The 16,275-nt window shown below is 41.6% G+C and overlaps 1 protein-coding gene across 3 annotated transcripts in view; it reads left to right on the forward strand.

The window, feature by feature from the left end:
• LOC121178836 (histone deacetylase 7-like) overlaps window positions 1-16,275 on the forward strand; it is a 39,963-nt gene that overhangs the window by 13,838 nt on the left and 9,850 nt on the right. For 2 of the 3 annotated variants that reach the window (XM_041033230.1, XM_041033232.1), the window contains exons 2-19: window positions 3,367-3,551; window positions 4,091-4,178; window positions 4,698-4,812; window positions 5,088-5,167; window positions 6,132-6,245; window positions 6,534-6,631; window positions 7,047-7,145; window positions 7,751-7,904; window positions 8,629-8,873; window positions 9,149-9,394; window positions 10,015-10,210; window positions 10,357-10,490; window positions 10,840-10,960; window positions 11,043-11,092; window positions 12,613-12,720; window positions 12,960-13,015; window positions 14,267-14,354; window positions 14,829-14,948. In XM_041033230.1, the coding sequence (XP_040889164.1) occupies window positions 3,367-3,551; window positions 4,091-4,178; window positions 4,698-4,812; window positions 5,088-5,167; window positions 6,132-6,245; window positions 6,534-6,631; window positions 7,047-7,145; window positions 7,751-7,904; window positions 8,629-8,873; window positions 9,149-9,394; window positions 10,015-10,210; window positions 10,357-10,490; window positions 10,840-10,960; window positions 11,043-11,092; window positions 12,613-12,720; window positions 12,960-13,015; window positions 14,267-14,354; window positions 14,829-14,948 (2,297 nt within the window). The remainder of the gene's footprint in view (window positions 1-3,366; window positions 3,552-4,090; window positions 4,179-4,697; window positions 4,813-5,087; window positions 5,168-6,131; window positions 6,246-6,533; window positions 6,632-7,046; window positions 7,146-7,750; window positions 7,905-8,628; window positions 8,874-9,148; window positions 9,395-10,014; window positions 10,211-10,356; window positions 10,491-10,839; window positions 10,961-11,042; window positions 11,093-12,612; window positions 12,721-12,959; window positions 13,016-14,266; window positions 14,355-14,828; window positions 14,949-16,275) is intronic. The other variant, XM_041033231.1, reaches the window with a different exon arrangement.

Below are 16,275 nucleotides of genomic sequence, written 5' to 3' on the forward strand. Positions count from 1 at the left end.
TTTAGCACCACAACGCGCAAATGAGAGACAGAGAAGCACGCACACAGATCTTATCTATATACACTTCTCCTTATTTTAAAATGTTCCAGATTTTATCTTATAAATAGTGTTTCCTTTTAACTTTAAAATATGTATCTTGCATTTTTAGAGCACAGTTGATGAATAGCAGGCCATGGCAAACAATGCTGACTAAAAATACCTGTACCATTGTGCTACTTTTTTGTAATGTAGTGTTGAAACAAGTGTGTACTGTAAATGTCCTCTTGTAGTGAGCTCTTGGTAATATGATACGATATGAAATAATCACCAACTTCTGAAACCCTTTAGGGTTCAGGTAGAAGAAACCTTAACTGTTTAGTTGGCTCTTTGAATGCACAATGCAGTGACTGAGCTGGTTTTGTGTCCACTCATATAATGAGTCACGCTCTAAGTCTGCCTGCAGTCACAGCTTCAGTGTCAGTAAAAACTTGCAAGCAAAAACTCAACCAAACGTTTTTGGAAAAGTGGCTTTTTCTTTAAAATTGTAGAAATGGGTTTGTTAATATAGAAAATATAGAAAATACAACAGAGTTAGTGTAGACCGTGTGTCTCCTGGAGAACATTTTAGAACATTGTTTGAAGTGAGTAGGGTTCAGATACACATGGTTGCTGCAGCCTGGTCTTCTCAGTATTTTCAGGGTAAAAATATACCGCAGGTGTTTCTTTTCTGTTTAGAAGAGAAGACTGACTTCCTGATCATTTCCTTTCTGTCAGGGGAGCTGACTTGTTTGGTAATCATGTGTTTGTGTGTATGTGAGAGAGAGAGAGAGTGTATGCAGATTATTTGAGTCCCCACCACCACCGCTACCACCACCATCCTGCTCCTCCAGTGATTGTCTGATTTCCTTTGCAAACACAGACATTCTTCTGGTAATACATACTGTTCTGCTGCAACTGGTACTTCCTGTTTTTTCTTTCACTTTTTTTTTTTTTTTTTTTTTTTAAATATTAACAAGCTTAAAAAAACAAGCCCTGTCAACTTCAACAGTGACATACAGCCAGAGAGGCATAACCCATCTGAAAGTCTCTCTGACATTAAGTTTTGTCTGAAGTGTCCTGGCTACCTTGCGTTAGCTGGCAAGGTAGGATTCCAAAAACTGAGAGCTATGTAAAACAAATGCCCAATGTTTACAAGAGGCTTGTTATGCATGTGTTTCCCTGAGTCTCTATGATGAGCTGTACAAGTACTGATGCATCAGAGTTTTAAGTTTTCACACAGTAGCTTGTGTATCTCTGTTGTTTTCTCACATTTGCAGAAAACATGAAAACACAAGGCTGTCCCCATGAGCAGATAGTTTTGTTATCATGAGTTCTGTATTGGGCTATCAAGCAGGGCAACAAAATTAAAACCACTTGGCTTAAATTGTAAAATGATCTTGCACTGTAAATGAATCAGGTCCTATTATCTCCTCACCAGTTTTTCCATGTTCTACTGTGTAGAAGTCTTACTTGACCTGCAGTAATAAGAGCGTGGGAGTGTTTCCTTCTACAGAGGAATTTTTTCAACCCCTAACGCCTTCACAGACGTTATTATTTCTCTCTGTGAGTCAGTCTTGCTGATGAAAATGAGGGCCAAACAACTCTGCCTGGGTCTGTACGACGTACTGTCTGGCTCAGACAGGAGGGAAGTTGAGTGGCACTTGGGAGCAGCCTGTACGTGGAGGTTTTCACCACTGAAAGTTAGATCTGATAATGTTGTCTTTGTAACTAATGGAAGTGTTGTTTAAGCTAATGTGCCATTTTTCGCTGGAGCTACTGTTAATTGTCATAGTAGACACTGGAGACCAGGTCTTCAAAACACTGTGTTTAACACTAGAAACACCATCTACTTATCTGTATCTGTTTTTTTGCAATTTGATTAGGTCCTGTTTTAGAGTGCCTTATCAGTGTAGTTGGTTTGATAATCTAATCTTTTATTTGTTAACCACTGGATAACTCCCAAAACAAGTGAATAACTGTGATGCAATTATGTGTGATACTGTGATGCGAGAGGCTCTGTTTTCACTGCAGGGTTGTTACTGTGATACAGTGCTGTCCACAACAGTTAATGTTATTCAACAGGGTATGCCAGTAAAGAAACATCCACTTACAGGAATTATGTGAGTAATGTTGAGTAATATTCTGGGTTGCAGTCATTCAGGCGTACAAGTTCAGTAAATTTCCACATCCTTCCCTCCCTCCCGCTGTCCATTTACCCCAGAGGGAGTGAGGTATCTCCTTCCATACTCTATCTTATTCTTTTGTATCAGCACCGAAACATTCCTCACAGTGTTTATTGGTTTCAGGTATCAAGTGAACTGTGAGTTTCCATATGTTTTTGTCTTGTTGATATGATGTGTCACAAAAGTTGATATTAAGTTGATGTTTCCTCAGTACCAGTTATCATTATCCTTCCTGTATGGTGTATGCTTTATAGGTCAGGCATTCAGACCCATATTTTGCCATTCATGCTACAGTTAAATCAGTTGTGATGAACAGTAAGGTTGCTCTTGCATACTTACAGTGGCCTTTGGATTGCATAAATGGATCAAAACCTTTTCTCACCCCCCTGCACCTATAAAAAAACATGTGTCTTTAGTTAGGACAGTGAGGCTGGGTTTATTTCTCTCGCTTGTGCTAAATTTAGCTTTTTACTTCTTTCATTTTAGTACAACCTGAAAGGGGGATGACAGATTAATGTACCTGACCCAAATGCCTGACCCACACAATGTTCAAATCCAACTCACCACCCCCTTTCTTTCATTCTTTCTTTCTTTTGTGCCCCTCCAACCCCAATACACACAAACACCCCTCTCTTTTGCTTTCCTGAATGCACTGTTGGACAATGGCCAGTTCACTTGAGGCAGGAAGACTTGAATGAAATGAATTATGACTGGTAAACGTGCAGAGTTCAAGTACAAGTACACATCTGGGTATATACTTATGCCAAATAAACTGAGTGCACTCTTGATTGTGTTTATGTAAAGTACAAACACTAAATGATGCTCCAATTGTTCTTGGACTTTTTTTGTATATATCTGCTCAAATCATTCTTCCTCAGGCAGCCTTTTGTGTTATGAAGCGAATGTCTAAGATATTTGCACTACTTTTGATTATCTTAATCTGTTATAATGTTCTATCTATGTCCAGCATGCAGGGCATTGAGAAATCATGGTGTATTAGACCAAAAGTAGACTATGATCTGTGAAGTAATAGATGCTCCAGAGAGACAAACTGAAGTTTCACTCCATAAGTAATCCTCATTCCACATTGATACCCATAAGCATAGACAGTGTTACCCTCCCTTCACTTTTTGATGTGTTATTCTCTCTCCCTGTCCTTCTGTAGTGGATGTGATCATCAACAGTCAAGTAATATTATCTACAAGTGGGGAGCAGCCCATGGACCTAAGTGTGACCCAGAGGTTGTTACATGCAGGCCCAGATTCGGCTATGCTGGCCCCCCGCCCTCCCTTCTTCCTGGGACCCCTCACCGCTCAACATTGCTCCCAGTTTTCCCAGCAACATCTACAGGTGAGGAAAAACATTTGTGTGAGGAGAATAACTCTCTACAGCGCTCTTTTAGCATCACTAAGCATAAGCAGCAACAGCTCCTTAATACTTCTGTATCATCAGCATTGTGTGCGTATTCAGAGGCTTAAGATGATGCTCACCAAATGTCTAGACACATTTTGCAACATTAGCACATCAGCATTTTATTTATGTACGACACATAGTGAAAGCTAGCTGCTTTTGACACACACACCTCTACCCAGGTTAAATCCTCAGCCGAAATGAGTAAGAAGTAGGTCAGGTTACTGTAAACAGACCACTTCTCAGCTTCTGATTCTGACTGATGTGCACCATAAATCAGCTGATTAATGCTGCACACCTAGTGCTGGGATAGCTTTCTTTTGTCAAGACATGACTTGCATGTTCTTGAGCTACATGCAAATTCTGCAGCTATATTCAGCTATATAGAGATATTTGTTTGTCATCTCATAGGCATAGTTAAAGCAGGAAAGACCAGTAAGTGTTAATTTCTCACCATTTTTCATTGTTTCTCGTTTCAGTATAACATTGAACAAAGGCAAAGAGAGATGGAGGAGGAGAAAAGAGAAGAGCTACAACAGCTGATACGAAAGAATAAAAATGAGCAGAGTGAGTATCTCCTGTATCGTATGTACCGTACTGTATCATACTGTAATGTGTTTTCGTAGGTTTTCTGAAAGACTGTGAGGTTGTTGACGTGCTTTTCATCTGAGTCATAGCACACTGTATGTTTCAATGAAATAGACGGGGATTTCCAAAAGTACTGTGATGTATTCTCAGATTCCAAGGAAATTTGTACTCATATAAAACGAAAGTCAAACAAATGCTTGTTTCAGGAAACACTTGTGCAGTTTTTATTTTTACCGTGTAGAGGAAATGAAGAGAACATAGAGGAAAGTGACAAATATGCTGAATCCTACCTCTGAGAACTCCTGGCTGCTTATTGATACAGTAGTATACTGTACAATGAGAAGAAAATTCATAGTTCATATTTCAACATCAATTAACATTTTGCCAATATTTTATATTGTCACCTCCAATGTTGGCTGTAGGTCTGTCTATTGTATGGCTATACATGATCCAAATCATTGTCTTTTTTCCTGACAGAGTTTTTTTTTTGACTTGCAGGTGCTGTAGCCAGTCCCCTGGTGAAGCAGAAACTTCGGGAACATATAATTATGAAGAACCAGCCCACACATGACAGGGTTACTCCCAACCGCACCAGTCCTACACCAGGATACAGGTGAGAGAGACAAACGGACATAACAGAAGTCCAGCATCACAGTTTTTGTTTTGTTTTTTTTTTTAAGCAAAGTGTGACAGCTGCAAACATAGCACAGTTTCAGCAAAAATAAGATTTATTTTGATAATACTGCAAAGCTAGCGTTGAAGGGATGGGTCAGTTGCGAAAAACTTGAATGCTTTTGTTAATGTAATTAAAAATAAAAAGTAAAGTAAATATCCTTATACCCACTCATGAGTGAAGCAGTCTATCCAATATTTTCTTTGGTTACCTAGGCTACAGGTTCCTGACATGTCCCCAAAGGCTCAGCCTACACCCTGTGACCAACGCAAGGACCTCGCCCTACGCAGGACAGGTGAGATGCCTCTGGCTGTTTGTGTCTGTGATGGGGGTTCCCACCCTGAGGTTAAAGCTGTGAAGGTCACTGGTGATTTTCCGTTTCAGGTCTGTTCTTCTTGCGGCGCACTCTGTGTAATTTGAGTTAGACTCAAAGTCATCAGGCTGCATATCTCAGTGAGATATTTTGTTCAGTGTGATACTTTTCAGTGTCTCAGCCAAGTGTCATTACATATATATATTCTGGGCTATAGAATAAGAGGATGGGGGAGAGTGAACATATACAAGAGTGTCGTCTCTTGTGATATGAAGGAAATTCATAGGACAACAGACCTGCAGGGCCAGAGAAAGAGACCGAGACTTAATAGTCGTAAAAACAACATAGAGCGAGACACAAAGACCAAAGCAGTTACATAACTTTAACTAAGGTATGTGTAAAATGAACTGCGTGAGACTCCAGAGCAGGTCTCCCTCACCGTGTGAATGAGAGTGGGAGTGGTTTTGTTTCTTCAAGTACACTAACCATTCAAAAGACTATTATTTATTTGCGTTGCCCTAGAACCGCTTAGGTGCCAGCGCACACACACCCTCCAGTGCTTTTTTTTTTGGCTCAGTAACAACGCATAGCTGGCTTTTATCTGCTCTAAACCAGCCACTGATTGATCGTTTTGTTTGGGCTAGTTGGATCCTGGCCAACTTTTTTTATGCTGTTGACCAGGGTTGAGTTATTTGCTTGGTTCTGCTGTTCTGCAGATTACTTTAGTCATGGTTTTGTTACGATAATTGAATGCCTCAATATATTATGTGCATTACTGAACAGGTGTTTTCCTGCTCATGTACTTTATAAGATGATATTATCATCAAAATCTCAGTCTGAGATCTATACTTTTCTATTTTCTGAGAACTTAGCGATAACTGTGTCTGTACCTGTGTGTGCATGTGCTTCTTTGTGTATTTACTTGCGTGCATTTGTGTGTGTGCAGTCTCTGAACCCACTTTGAAGTGTAAGTTAAAGAAGCACATCAGTACAAGGACAAACCCGCTGCAGCGTAAGATCAGTGCCCCTCCTGCTGTCAAGCACAGGACTGAAGCTCTGGGTAGGGTATCTACATCACACTCATGATTGTATGCTTCTGTTTTATTTGCACTGCTCTGTTACCTATTTCAAGTTAATGCTGCTTTGATATGCCAGTGTATTGCTTTACAGCACAAAATACTTGAAACGTATTTTTAGAAACACACATCATGTAATTTCAACACATATTGTACTGACACAGTTTGATTCGTTTTTCATTCATTTATTTGCATCCTTTTGTGCTGTATGAACCCATCTCCTGTCATTGGCTGTCACAAGTTTATAGGTGTGTCTCCATTCTATCACCCAGACTCCTCCCCCAGCAGCAGCAGCACCCCAGCATCAGGGTGCAGCTCACCCAACGACAGCCTCCTTTCGGACAATGGGGCCCTTCCATTGACTCATGAGGTGGGCCTTTCTTTTATATTGAATCTATAGCAATTTTCCTATCGACATTAGCATATAATGAGTTCACAGGTCAAGCATACATCAACACAGTACATGGGCTGAGATGTGTTCACCCTTCATTCATCTCTGTTTTACCTTCCCATCATCGATTAATTCATTAACTATTTCCTAGAAAACCTTTCACTCTCTGTTTTCAAACAGTAAAAATGTTTAGCCCTACTCACTGCATGATGATACATGCAAAGGTTTTTCTGGTGATTTTACCTCTACAAATCCATCAACAGCTGAATGTTAATTTGGTGTTAAATGTAAATGTAAACGTATCTTCTGATGTTTTCTTATGTTAGAAGGATGTGACCATTTGTATGTGATTGTCTGTACAAATAACCTGTATAACGACAGTGATCTCATTTAGGCTCAGAGACTGCTGCTGAAACATGGTAATTTGGCCCATTTCACTTTGCCTCCCAACCCCACTGCCATGCCCAACATCACTGCTGGAGTGCCTGCACAGGTGAGAAATGATACCTTCTAGGGTTCCCTTCGCGATCAGTATTTAAAGTTAGTTTTTAGTTTTTTCTAACAACAAAAACTACAAATAAGTTCCTTAACTTTAATCCTTAATTTAACGGATAATTTGAGTAAATTCATAGATCGCATAGATAGAGATACAGATATAGATTCACACTATCAAATTCATGCTATGAACCAGTGTATGTGTGACTGAATTTCTAAAATAGTGTGTGTACACTTGGACACTTATAGAAACATGTGGTGTAGTCAGGCTTTCACTTCCCTCTTGATCTCTGTGGTGCTTTCATATCTTGTGAATCAGTCATGTGGTAGCTTACTCTCATTGTCATTGTGTTTGCAGATGAGTCTCTCGCTGCTCTGCAAATAGCCCGCTAAGCCCTTAAGCTTGCCCTGTTCACCAACCTACCATTTTGCTTATTTGTGTAAGCTGCAACCATGACGAGGGCCATCCCTTCTAGGGGCCCTTCCAGCATTTCTTATCATCACCTTTCCTCTCTTCTCTTCTCTTCTCTTCTCTTCTCTTCTCTTCTCTTCTCTTCTCTTCTCTTCTCTTCTCTTGTCCTCTCCTCTTCTCTCTACTCCCAGGCTGACCTGCGAGTAGCCAGGCCATTGGCAGTATCTGCCCTGCATCAGGTCTACTTGCCTCTGGAAGGAAGCAGCTCAGCCCTGGCCCAGCGCCTGCAGCCTGTGCTCATATTGGAACCACATACTGGACTCGTGCACCCCCAGTTTGTCTCTTGTGAGTTATACAACTGCGAATGTGCTGTACAACAGAAATAGAAACACTTCACTACGCACAAAACACAACAAAGTGACAATACAAAGGAACATGTACACATGCATATTTTACTTAATAATCTTAATTATGGTTCAACTTAACCTGAAAAGATCATGTGAGAAAAGATCAACACCATTCCATGTAGGTGTACATGTTCAGGGTCCTGGTGTTGTGCATCCAGTCTCACTGGTGATGCTTTCCACTCGTGATGATTCCTAACTGGAATGGAGCCATTGTTAATGTCATTAGTAACAACTGCACTCCAGCTAAAACAACAAAAAGTGTCTGTTGTGTAAAAGGTCTATTCATTTTAAATCAGAGACAGCAGGAACCTTTATGTCCTCTCTCTTATGCTACATTTCTTTTGCCTCAGTGTTATAAATAGCAGAAGGGCGCCCTCTACTCAGCGCTTCACAGTGATGCACTTTAACTAATGAAACAGAAATATGCTGTAAATGCAAGCAACATTATCGTCTTAGAGTTCGACTGTAAAACTAAAATATTTTCTAAAAAGGCACATTTTCCCTTAGACCCTATCATTCTCATTACTTTTCCATTTTTATTGTGCTTCTTTATTTTTTCTCAGTCTCCCCAAGTACCCTCATCCCTCTACGTCCTCTCTTTCTGCCTGCCCCCATCTTTATTCCCAGTTGTAACCTGTTACTCGCTCTCCTCCTCTCTCCAGTTCAAGGTTTGAGTTCCATTCCTGTGCAGCAGCAGCCCCACCTGTCTTCCCCCTCCAGAAGAGAAGGCGTAATCAACTTGCCCTCGCACAGACCCGTGGAACGAACGCGTTCAGAGCCACCGCCCTACAGCCACTCACCCTTTACTCTGCATGCCAACCAGCAAACACACACTCAGCACCAGCTGCTTCAGCAATTCCACAAGAGCGGACTGGAGAGGTTTAAGCAGAATTCACACCTGAGCAAGGTGAGAGGAGGCAGGCGTAGATACATGCATGTTACACACAAATAAACAGACTAGTTAGTTCAAATGCAGATGTCAGTCATAGATAAGAGTGATTCTGTTGAGTCTTTATGAGGACTGTGCATGGATTTCCCCTTTTAAATTCCTTCTTTATTATATTTGTTTTATTTATTTGACTCAGAATCAAAATTATTTGATTTGTCATCATCAGTACTATATAAATACATGTTAAAGAGAGCAAGACTTGTAAAGACTGTAAAACGTCTACCTTATATTAGCCGACAAGCAAGTCCATTGAGAAGCCTCGTCTGACACAGATTCCATCGGAGGACATGGATTTGGAGGAGATCGGCTCAGGATCAGGTTCGGGGCCAGGGTCTGTGTGTGGCTCAGATCTGGGCTCAGTGTGTGAGGACAGCCACCGCAGGAGACAGAGCACTGCGAGCACTGACTCAGTTTATGGCACAGAGTCCACAACCTCCTCACGGGAGAGCTTGATCGAACCCTCACATTCCCTCAGTCAGGTAATAACATAAAGTCGCTGTTGCATCTTAGCAGAGCTTTATAGAGGGGTGAGGGGTGCATGACTTTTCCTTAAAAGAAAATTTCCTTAATGCTTAGTTAATGACCTAAGTAGCGTAACTGGTTATGTTTCGAGCACCTCAGTGGTACTGATGAGTATCAATTACCTGACATGCATATTATGCCCTCCAATTAAACTCCTGGTGTATCATGATTGTTGACAACTGTCTCCAATATTTTGAATATAGGTTTTAATTGAACAAATTTCAGATCATGTGCCTAAGGACAAAGAAGAAAAGAAACTGTTTTGCACTGCTAGTGCAAAACAGTTCCCTTGTTTGAACCATGTTTTTGACATCAGAGGGCGCTGTAGCTTTATTTATACAAGATGAAAAGACTGCGAGTTACAGTACTGTGGCAGCATGTTTGGCACTGTTGAATTTTCTTTATCAGTTGCTTGTTCTAGACAAGCAGTGTTAAATTGACCAAATAATGAGTATTGTAATGTACTGGAGAGAAGAATTGGACTTAGGAGTGTGTGGAATGTACTCAAGTTAGGCTTTGCCACGCGCTGCTTATGTTAACTGCTCCCACATACCATGTTCTCTTTTGGAAACCACAGAGGCAGGTGATCCTCAGACCAGGTCCCCAGCTGGACCCCTTGAATGTGCCTCCCCTAATTTGGCCTCACCAGCCTCTGGTTCGGACCCGGTCCTCCCCAGCCTCTACTTCTCTGCCTCCTCCACATCCGCCCACCACCATACCTTCTCTGTCATTGTCCAGTCCTGCTGCAGATGTCCAGCTACGCTTCACCACAGGTGAGTGACACGTTTTTGATCAGGAAAACCACAAATACCATTACATACTGACTCGTTTCAGTTACAATTCATTTACAGTTAGATCATGGAATACTGAAGCAGGAGGGAAAGTTTAAGAGGTGATGTGCATTTGTGTGTATATCTAGGTCTGGTTTATGATGCTCAGATGCAAAAGCACCAATGTAGCTGTGGGGACAACAGCCGCCACCCTGAGCATGCTGGGAGGGTTCAGAGCATCTGGTCCAGACTGCATGAAAGAGGCCTCAGGAACCAGTGTGAGGTATGGTGCGCACATACACACTCACACAGTGGCCTTTCTATAGATGGTGTTTCTATAGATGTGACAGCTTACTCTATCCCCAACATTAACCATCACAACTAAATGACTAGGCCCAACCCTTAGCCTAACCCTAACCCTAACCTAATCCTACCCTGAACCCTAAAACCAAGTCTTAACCCTCGAACCTTTGAAGTGAGGACCAGCCAAAATATCCTCACATCGATGGGTTCAACATACATTTGTGTGTACATAAACACACAACACACACACACATACTAGCAGATGCATACCCTCAGAGTAAGTATTATGCGTAGTATATATGTTTGTGTGTCTCTATGTGTTTGTGTAGCGTATCCGCAGTAGGAAGGCCACCCTAGAAGAGCTGCAGTCAGTCCATTCAGAGAAACATGTGCTTCTGTTCGGCACCAACCCTCTCAATCGCCTCAAGCTGGACAACCGCAAGCTGGCTGGTAACATCAGCAATAATAATGAGGATATAAATGAGTAAATAAATAATTAAACAATACTCATGACATAAATTATACCCTGCAGGAATCTTATCTCAGCGGATCTTTGTGATGTTACCGTGTGGAGGAGTTGGGGTGAGTGCCACACACACACACACACACACATAAGCTTTCATGTTTCTACAGTTGCAGTCACATTCATTGGCACAATACATTCCCCAGCCCCTTACACTAACCCTTAACCATCACAAATGAATGCCTTACTCTATGCCCAACCCTAACCTAAACCAAATCTAACGTGAACCCTAAAACCAAATCTTAACCCTGAAAGAGCCCTTTGTGGGTGTGAGGACGTCCTCACAACAGTGGTTTCAAACAAAGACTTGTCCACTCAACCACAGAAAGACATGTACACAACCACACGTCACAGACCCCTTTAAAACACAAGTCATGTGGGAATCTTTCCACTTATCTAATTGCATTACTGAACAGCAAACATTACATGGCTGATTATGCCTCATTACACAATTAAGCTAATAATACTACAAATTGCTATGCTATTGTTTTTGGCTAAGATAATTTTAAAACCTAATCACAAATCAAAGGCTGTACAAAGGTGAGATGTGGAAGAAAGAGAGAAGAAAGAGAAAAGGGGAGAAAGAGGGTACACACAGAGACTGCAGCTTGAGGGGTGCGTGCCAGTGAAACTGGATTGCATTTAGAGGGAATGGGTGTGAGTAAAATGTGAAGTTAGCGGAAGAGAGATAAACTTAAAAACTGACAAGTGAAGGAACAATTGAGAGGATAAAAATGTACATGGACAAAGACATTTTCTCCTCCATTATGACAAAACAGATAATATTCCCCATGAGAAACTTGTGAAGCACAATGAGAGGAGAGGAGAGGAGAGGAGGTAGGAAAAGAAGAAGGGGGCTGGGTGTCAGTTGATAAGACGACTGATCTTCCTGGATTTCCGGCCCTTGGCTGGTCTAGTGAAGAGGGGTGATTGGAACAAGATGGCAAAGTCTGTGATAAAAGAAATTCCTCTGATTTCATTGTTCCACCACAGCACACCACCAGAAATGTGAGTTTTGAAGCATGAAGTAACATAGAAACACAAGATGGTTTTTTTGTACTGTAGATGCAACAAACAGAAAGTGGATTTGAAAACAGTCTCTCAGCAATTGTTAGCATCCACAGAAGTTAAGGTCCACCATCACACATTTAAACATTTTTTAATACACCACAAGAATACAACACACTATAAGCATTATTCTTCATGTAACTATGTGCATGATACTATTGTTAAATAAAGACAGTTCAGTAAATTCAGTCAAAAATTGTAAATTCTCAGGACTGTAGACTGTTTTTTAGCGAACAGCTCAGTTAAATACTGACTGAGACTTCAGTGAGGCTGTCAGGTAAAATTGTGAAAACTGGTCGTTCCAGATTTCTGTAAATCTTTTATGAGTTCAACCAATCAAAACAGTCCAGTTTGGTGAGTTTGGAAAAAAAAGGAAGATATTTGAAAAAAAAAAAATGCAGCAACTTTCTAACCATTCAAGCACAGGTAACCTTTAATTGCATTGTCAGTTTTACAACGGTTGCTGACTTTTGAACTGACTTTACTTGTCTCATCGTTGTTGAACTTGCAGGTAGATATCGATACGGTCTGGAATGAACTTCACACATCAGCAGCTTCCCGTATTGCTGCGGGATGTGTCACAGACCTGGCACTTAAAGTAGCACAAGGAGAGCTAAAGGTGTGTCTTTGTTACCAAATACTTTGTCATCTCTGACATGTGCTTTCTCAGTATGTTGTGTAACAGGTTGTGGGGTAAACACCATAATAAACAGTATACCTTGGTTCCCCTGGATATTTCAGCCATTGACTACAGTGTTAAGTGCATCTACAGCAGCATAAATATATGAACCTTTTAAAAGTGGTTGGTTGTTTGGATGAAAGCAGCGAGGTGTTGAGGAGTTTGCTCTTCTCTCACAGAATGGCTTTGCAGTGGTGAGGCCCCCTGGACACCATGCAACCCACTCCTCCCCTCAGTAAGTACAGCAGCATGGACACACACACACACACACAAGTACACACACACACGTACACATACCAGGAGCCAGGAGGTCTCTGAAAAGTGTTTCAAAGGATTTATTACAGATCAGCTACCCTACTGAGCAAGAAAGAGAGTGAGAGGGCGCCTATGGCTCTCTGTCTTAATGTGTGTGTGTGTGTGTGTGTGTGTGTGTGTGTGTGTGTGTGTGTGTGTGTGTGTGTGTGTGTGTGTGTGTGTGTGTGAGTGAGTGAGTGTGATGTGTGCTACCTGCCTGATGCCTGGGGCAAACTACCTCCTCCGCACAGTTTCTTTAAGCTTTCAGGACACAGAGCAAAACACCTCAAAAGAACTCGAGTGTGTGTGTGTGTGCGTGCTGGATGTGTGTGTGTGCTGGATGTGTGTGTGTGCTGAATGTTTGTGTATTTGTGTGGACGCACATACTTGTGTGCATGGATTTGTGTCAGCCTTTGATAGGAGGCATTAGCCAAGTAACCACACTCAGCTGTGTGTGTTCAGCAGTGCCTGACACTAGTTATTTATGAGATGATAATGACTTTTTCTTGATGAGCAGAGTTTGAGCAGCATATATGATATACCGTCCACACACACACACACACACACACACACAAACAAAGGCACTCAAAGTTTACGACCCATGCTGACACTGCCACTTCCAACATTCCTCCATTGTTTTTCATACATCAACACTTTTTTTGCATACCTTTTCTGTAGACAGTGTTGGGGGAACTGCTGCGCCAAGTCGTGAGTTCATCTCTCTGAAATGATCTCACACGTCCTGCCAGCAACTCACACTATGTTATCATTTGGAACGTGGAATGAATGATAAGATTGGTTTTCTGTTTGTCACAAAATTTGTGGTTTCTGCATTTCTCAGGAGTGCGGGAGTTTAGACTCAGCATAATTGTGTAATATGAAAAGACATTTTTGTTTGTCAGCAGTGAAAGATGAAATACAAAACAAGTTGAAATGAAACATCCTCTTTTTCTCAGATATTTGCAGTAAATGTTTACGTGGCAGGAGTTTCCCTCTATGACTTTGGCTCATTGGAGTCTGTGAGGCTGTGACTGTCACAACCTGGACTGAATAGCCAGCACATGACGCCAGATAACTGGAGACATGTCTTAGAGGTTCCTAAGGTCCATATGGTGATTCTATGATATTAATTTAGTGAAGATGTCCTGATAAACACATGTTGCTGTTTTTCTTCCTGTCTGTTTGTCCACAGGGGCTTCTGTTTCTTCAACTCTGTGGCCATCGCTGCCAAGCAGCTCCAGCACAAACTCAACGTCAGCAAGATCCTCATCGTGGACTGGGTGAGGACCCACCACATGACCAGGATCACTGGTCCACACATGGGCAGGAATAAACACACATGCACAAGCACACAAATGTATCGTGGGCACGAACACGGTCCCAGAGGCAGAGCAGCCCCGTACAGTAGCTCTGCTATTTATCATTTAGTTCATTTAGTTATCTCTGGTCTCCATGTGTGATCTGAACTGTCACGTATGCTTAGTGTAGACACAGAGTCACACACAGTCATATGAGCACAAGCCCACACACATGTGCAGATATTGATCCGCAGCCAGGTGGTCGTCTCTGTTCACCATGTGTGTGTATATGAGCCTGCAACATGTCCGTACACACACCGTGCTCTCTGCCATATTACTGCATCGAGCACTAATCACTGCCTGCTTCATCAAAAAGCTTTAAGGTTGAAACACATTTGCCATTGACAGGGAAAATCTGTGCTGCTTTTATTAATCTGTCATCCAATCATTGTCCAGGATGTTCACCATGGCAACGGCACCCAGGAAGCTTTCTATAGTGACCCCAGCGTCCTGTACATCTCTCTGCATCGCTATGACGATGGCAACTTTTTCCCTGGTAGTGGACATCCCAGTGAGGTAGTTACAAAACAGTCCAACACAGCAGTGCTGTGTTTTTTCGGCTTTTGTTTGTGTTGTCATGGTAATGTCTGGGTGTTTGTGTGTGTTTGTGTGCCTCTGCATGTACCTAAATTCCTGTGAAACAATAACTTAAGAACAACACATGAGAAACCATTATACTTTTAAGACAAGTTCTCTTTGTAGAGTAGATTCCGGACAGATAATACAGCCATTTTCCTGATTTTACTTTGACTTGCCTTGAAAGATACAGAGTTATAATAATCCCACCCATGTCTCATGTAAAGATAGATATGTTGGCATAGAAATATTTGCTAATTATGTGATTCCAAAGGGACATAAAGGATCTCCGGAGCCTTGTGTTTAGCATGGACTTGTCAAAACAGTTAGAATAATTGTAACAATAAATCGAAGAATAATTGATTTTCCCATTTACAACCTAAATGTGTTTATGATGATTGATTTTCATGATCGCGCTGCACAGGGGAAAAATGGGCAATGTTACTATGGATATGTTATCTTGCACTGTACAGGGATTGAGGATTAAAATATCTTGCCTCTGAATGGGCCTCGGACCAGTCAGAGTTGTCACAATTAGAACAAACATATTTTGCTTATACCACTGGAATCTAAACAATGTGACCTGTCACTTGAGCTGGTTACAATATAAATGTGAAGTCACAGTGCATCAAAATGCCTGTTCATCATCATTTGGAATTTCTGTTTTTCAAGATAACTTTCTGACCCATTCAACATGAAATTTCTAAACTCCATAAGTGTGTTTATCCTGTGAACTGTGAATGAGCAGATCACACTGTGTTTTTGTGTATCCACTGTAGGTTTAATTCCCTAGAAATTTTGGGGAATTTTTCCATTTTATTGGAAAAATTTCATGGTTTTGGACGTCAGAACTTCACAACAGGATGTGTACAGTGGAATTGCATGCCTATGTTTGCATACAGGAAATTGAGGTGCCTGTGAATTCTGCCTGCGGTCTTACCAGAAACCAAGTGTGATGACTATCCCCAGTCGGATGAACTGACCCTAACCCATGGTGGCATTAACCACCCATCCAATCCCCCACGTCCCCTCCTCATATTCTCCCATCCTCCCCCACAATAATGAGGATAAAATAGTCAATGTTTTCCCATAAAATCCCCTGATGAGGGACGGTACATAAAACGCTCGGCTGGCTTGGATGTGGCTTTGCCTTAAGTGGCCCCTCAAACTCCGCTGAGCTGTGTGGTAAACCTCTGGAGTCTCGCTGTCCCCCGTGTAGGTATATAACACACCATGGGGTAGGGGTGTGATGTCATTGCATATAACA

This window comes from Toxotes jaculatrix, chromosome 3 (assembly GCF_017976425.1).
Source record: "Toxotes jaculatrix isolate fToxJac2 chromosome 3, fToxJac2.pri, whole genome shotgun sequence".
Lineage (NCBI taxonomy): Eukaryota > Metazoa > Chordata > Actinopteri > Toxotidae > Toxotes > Toxotes jaculatrix.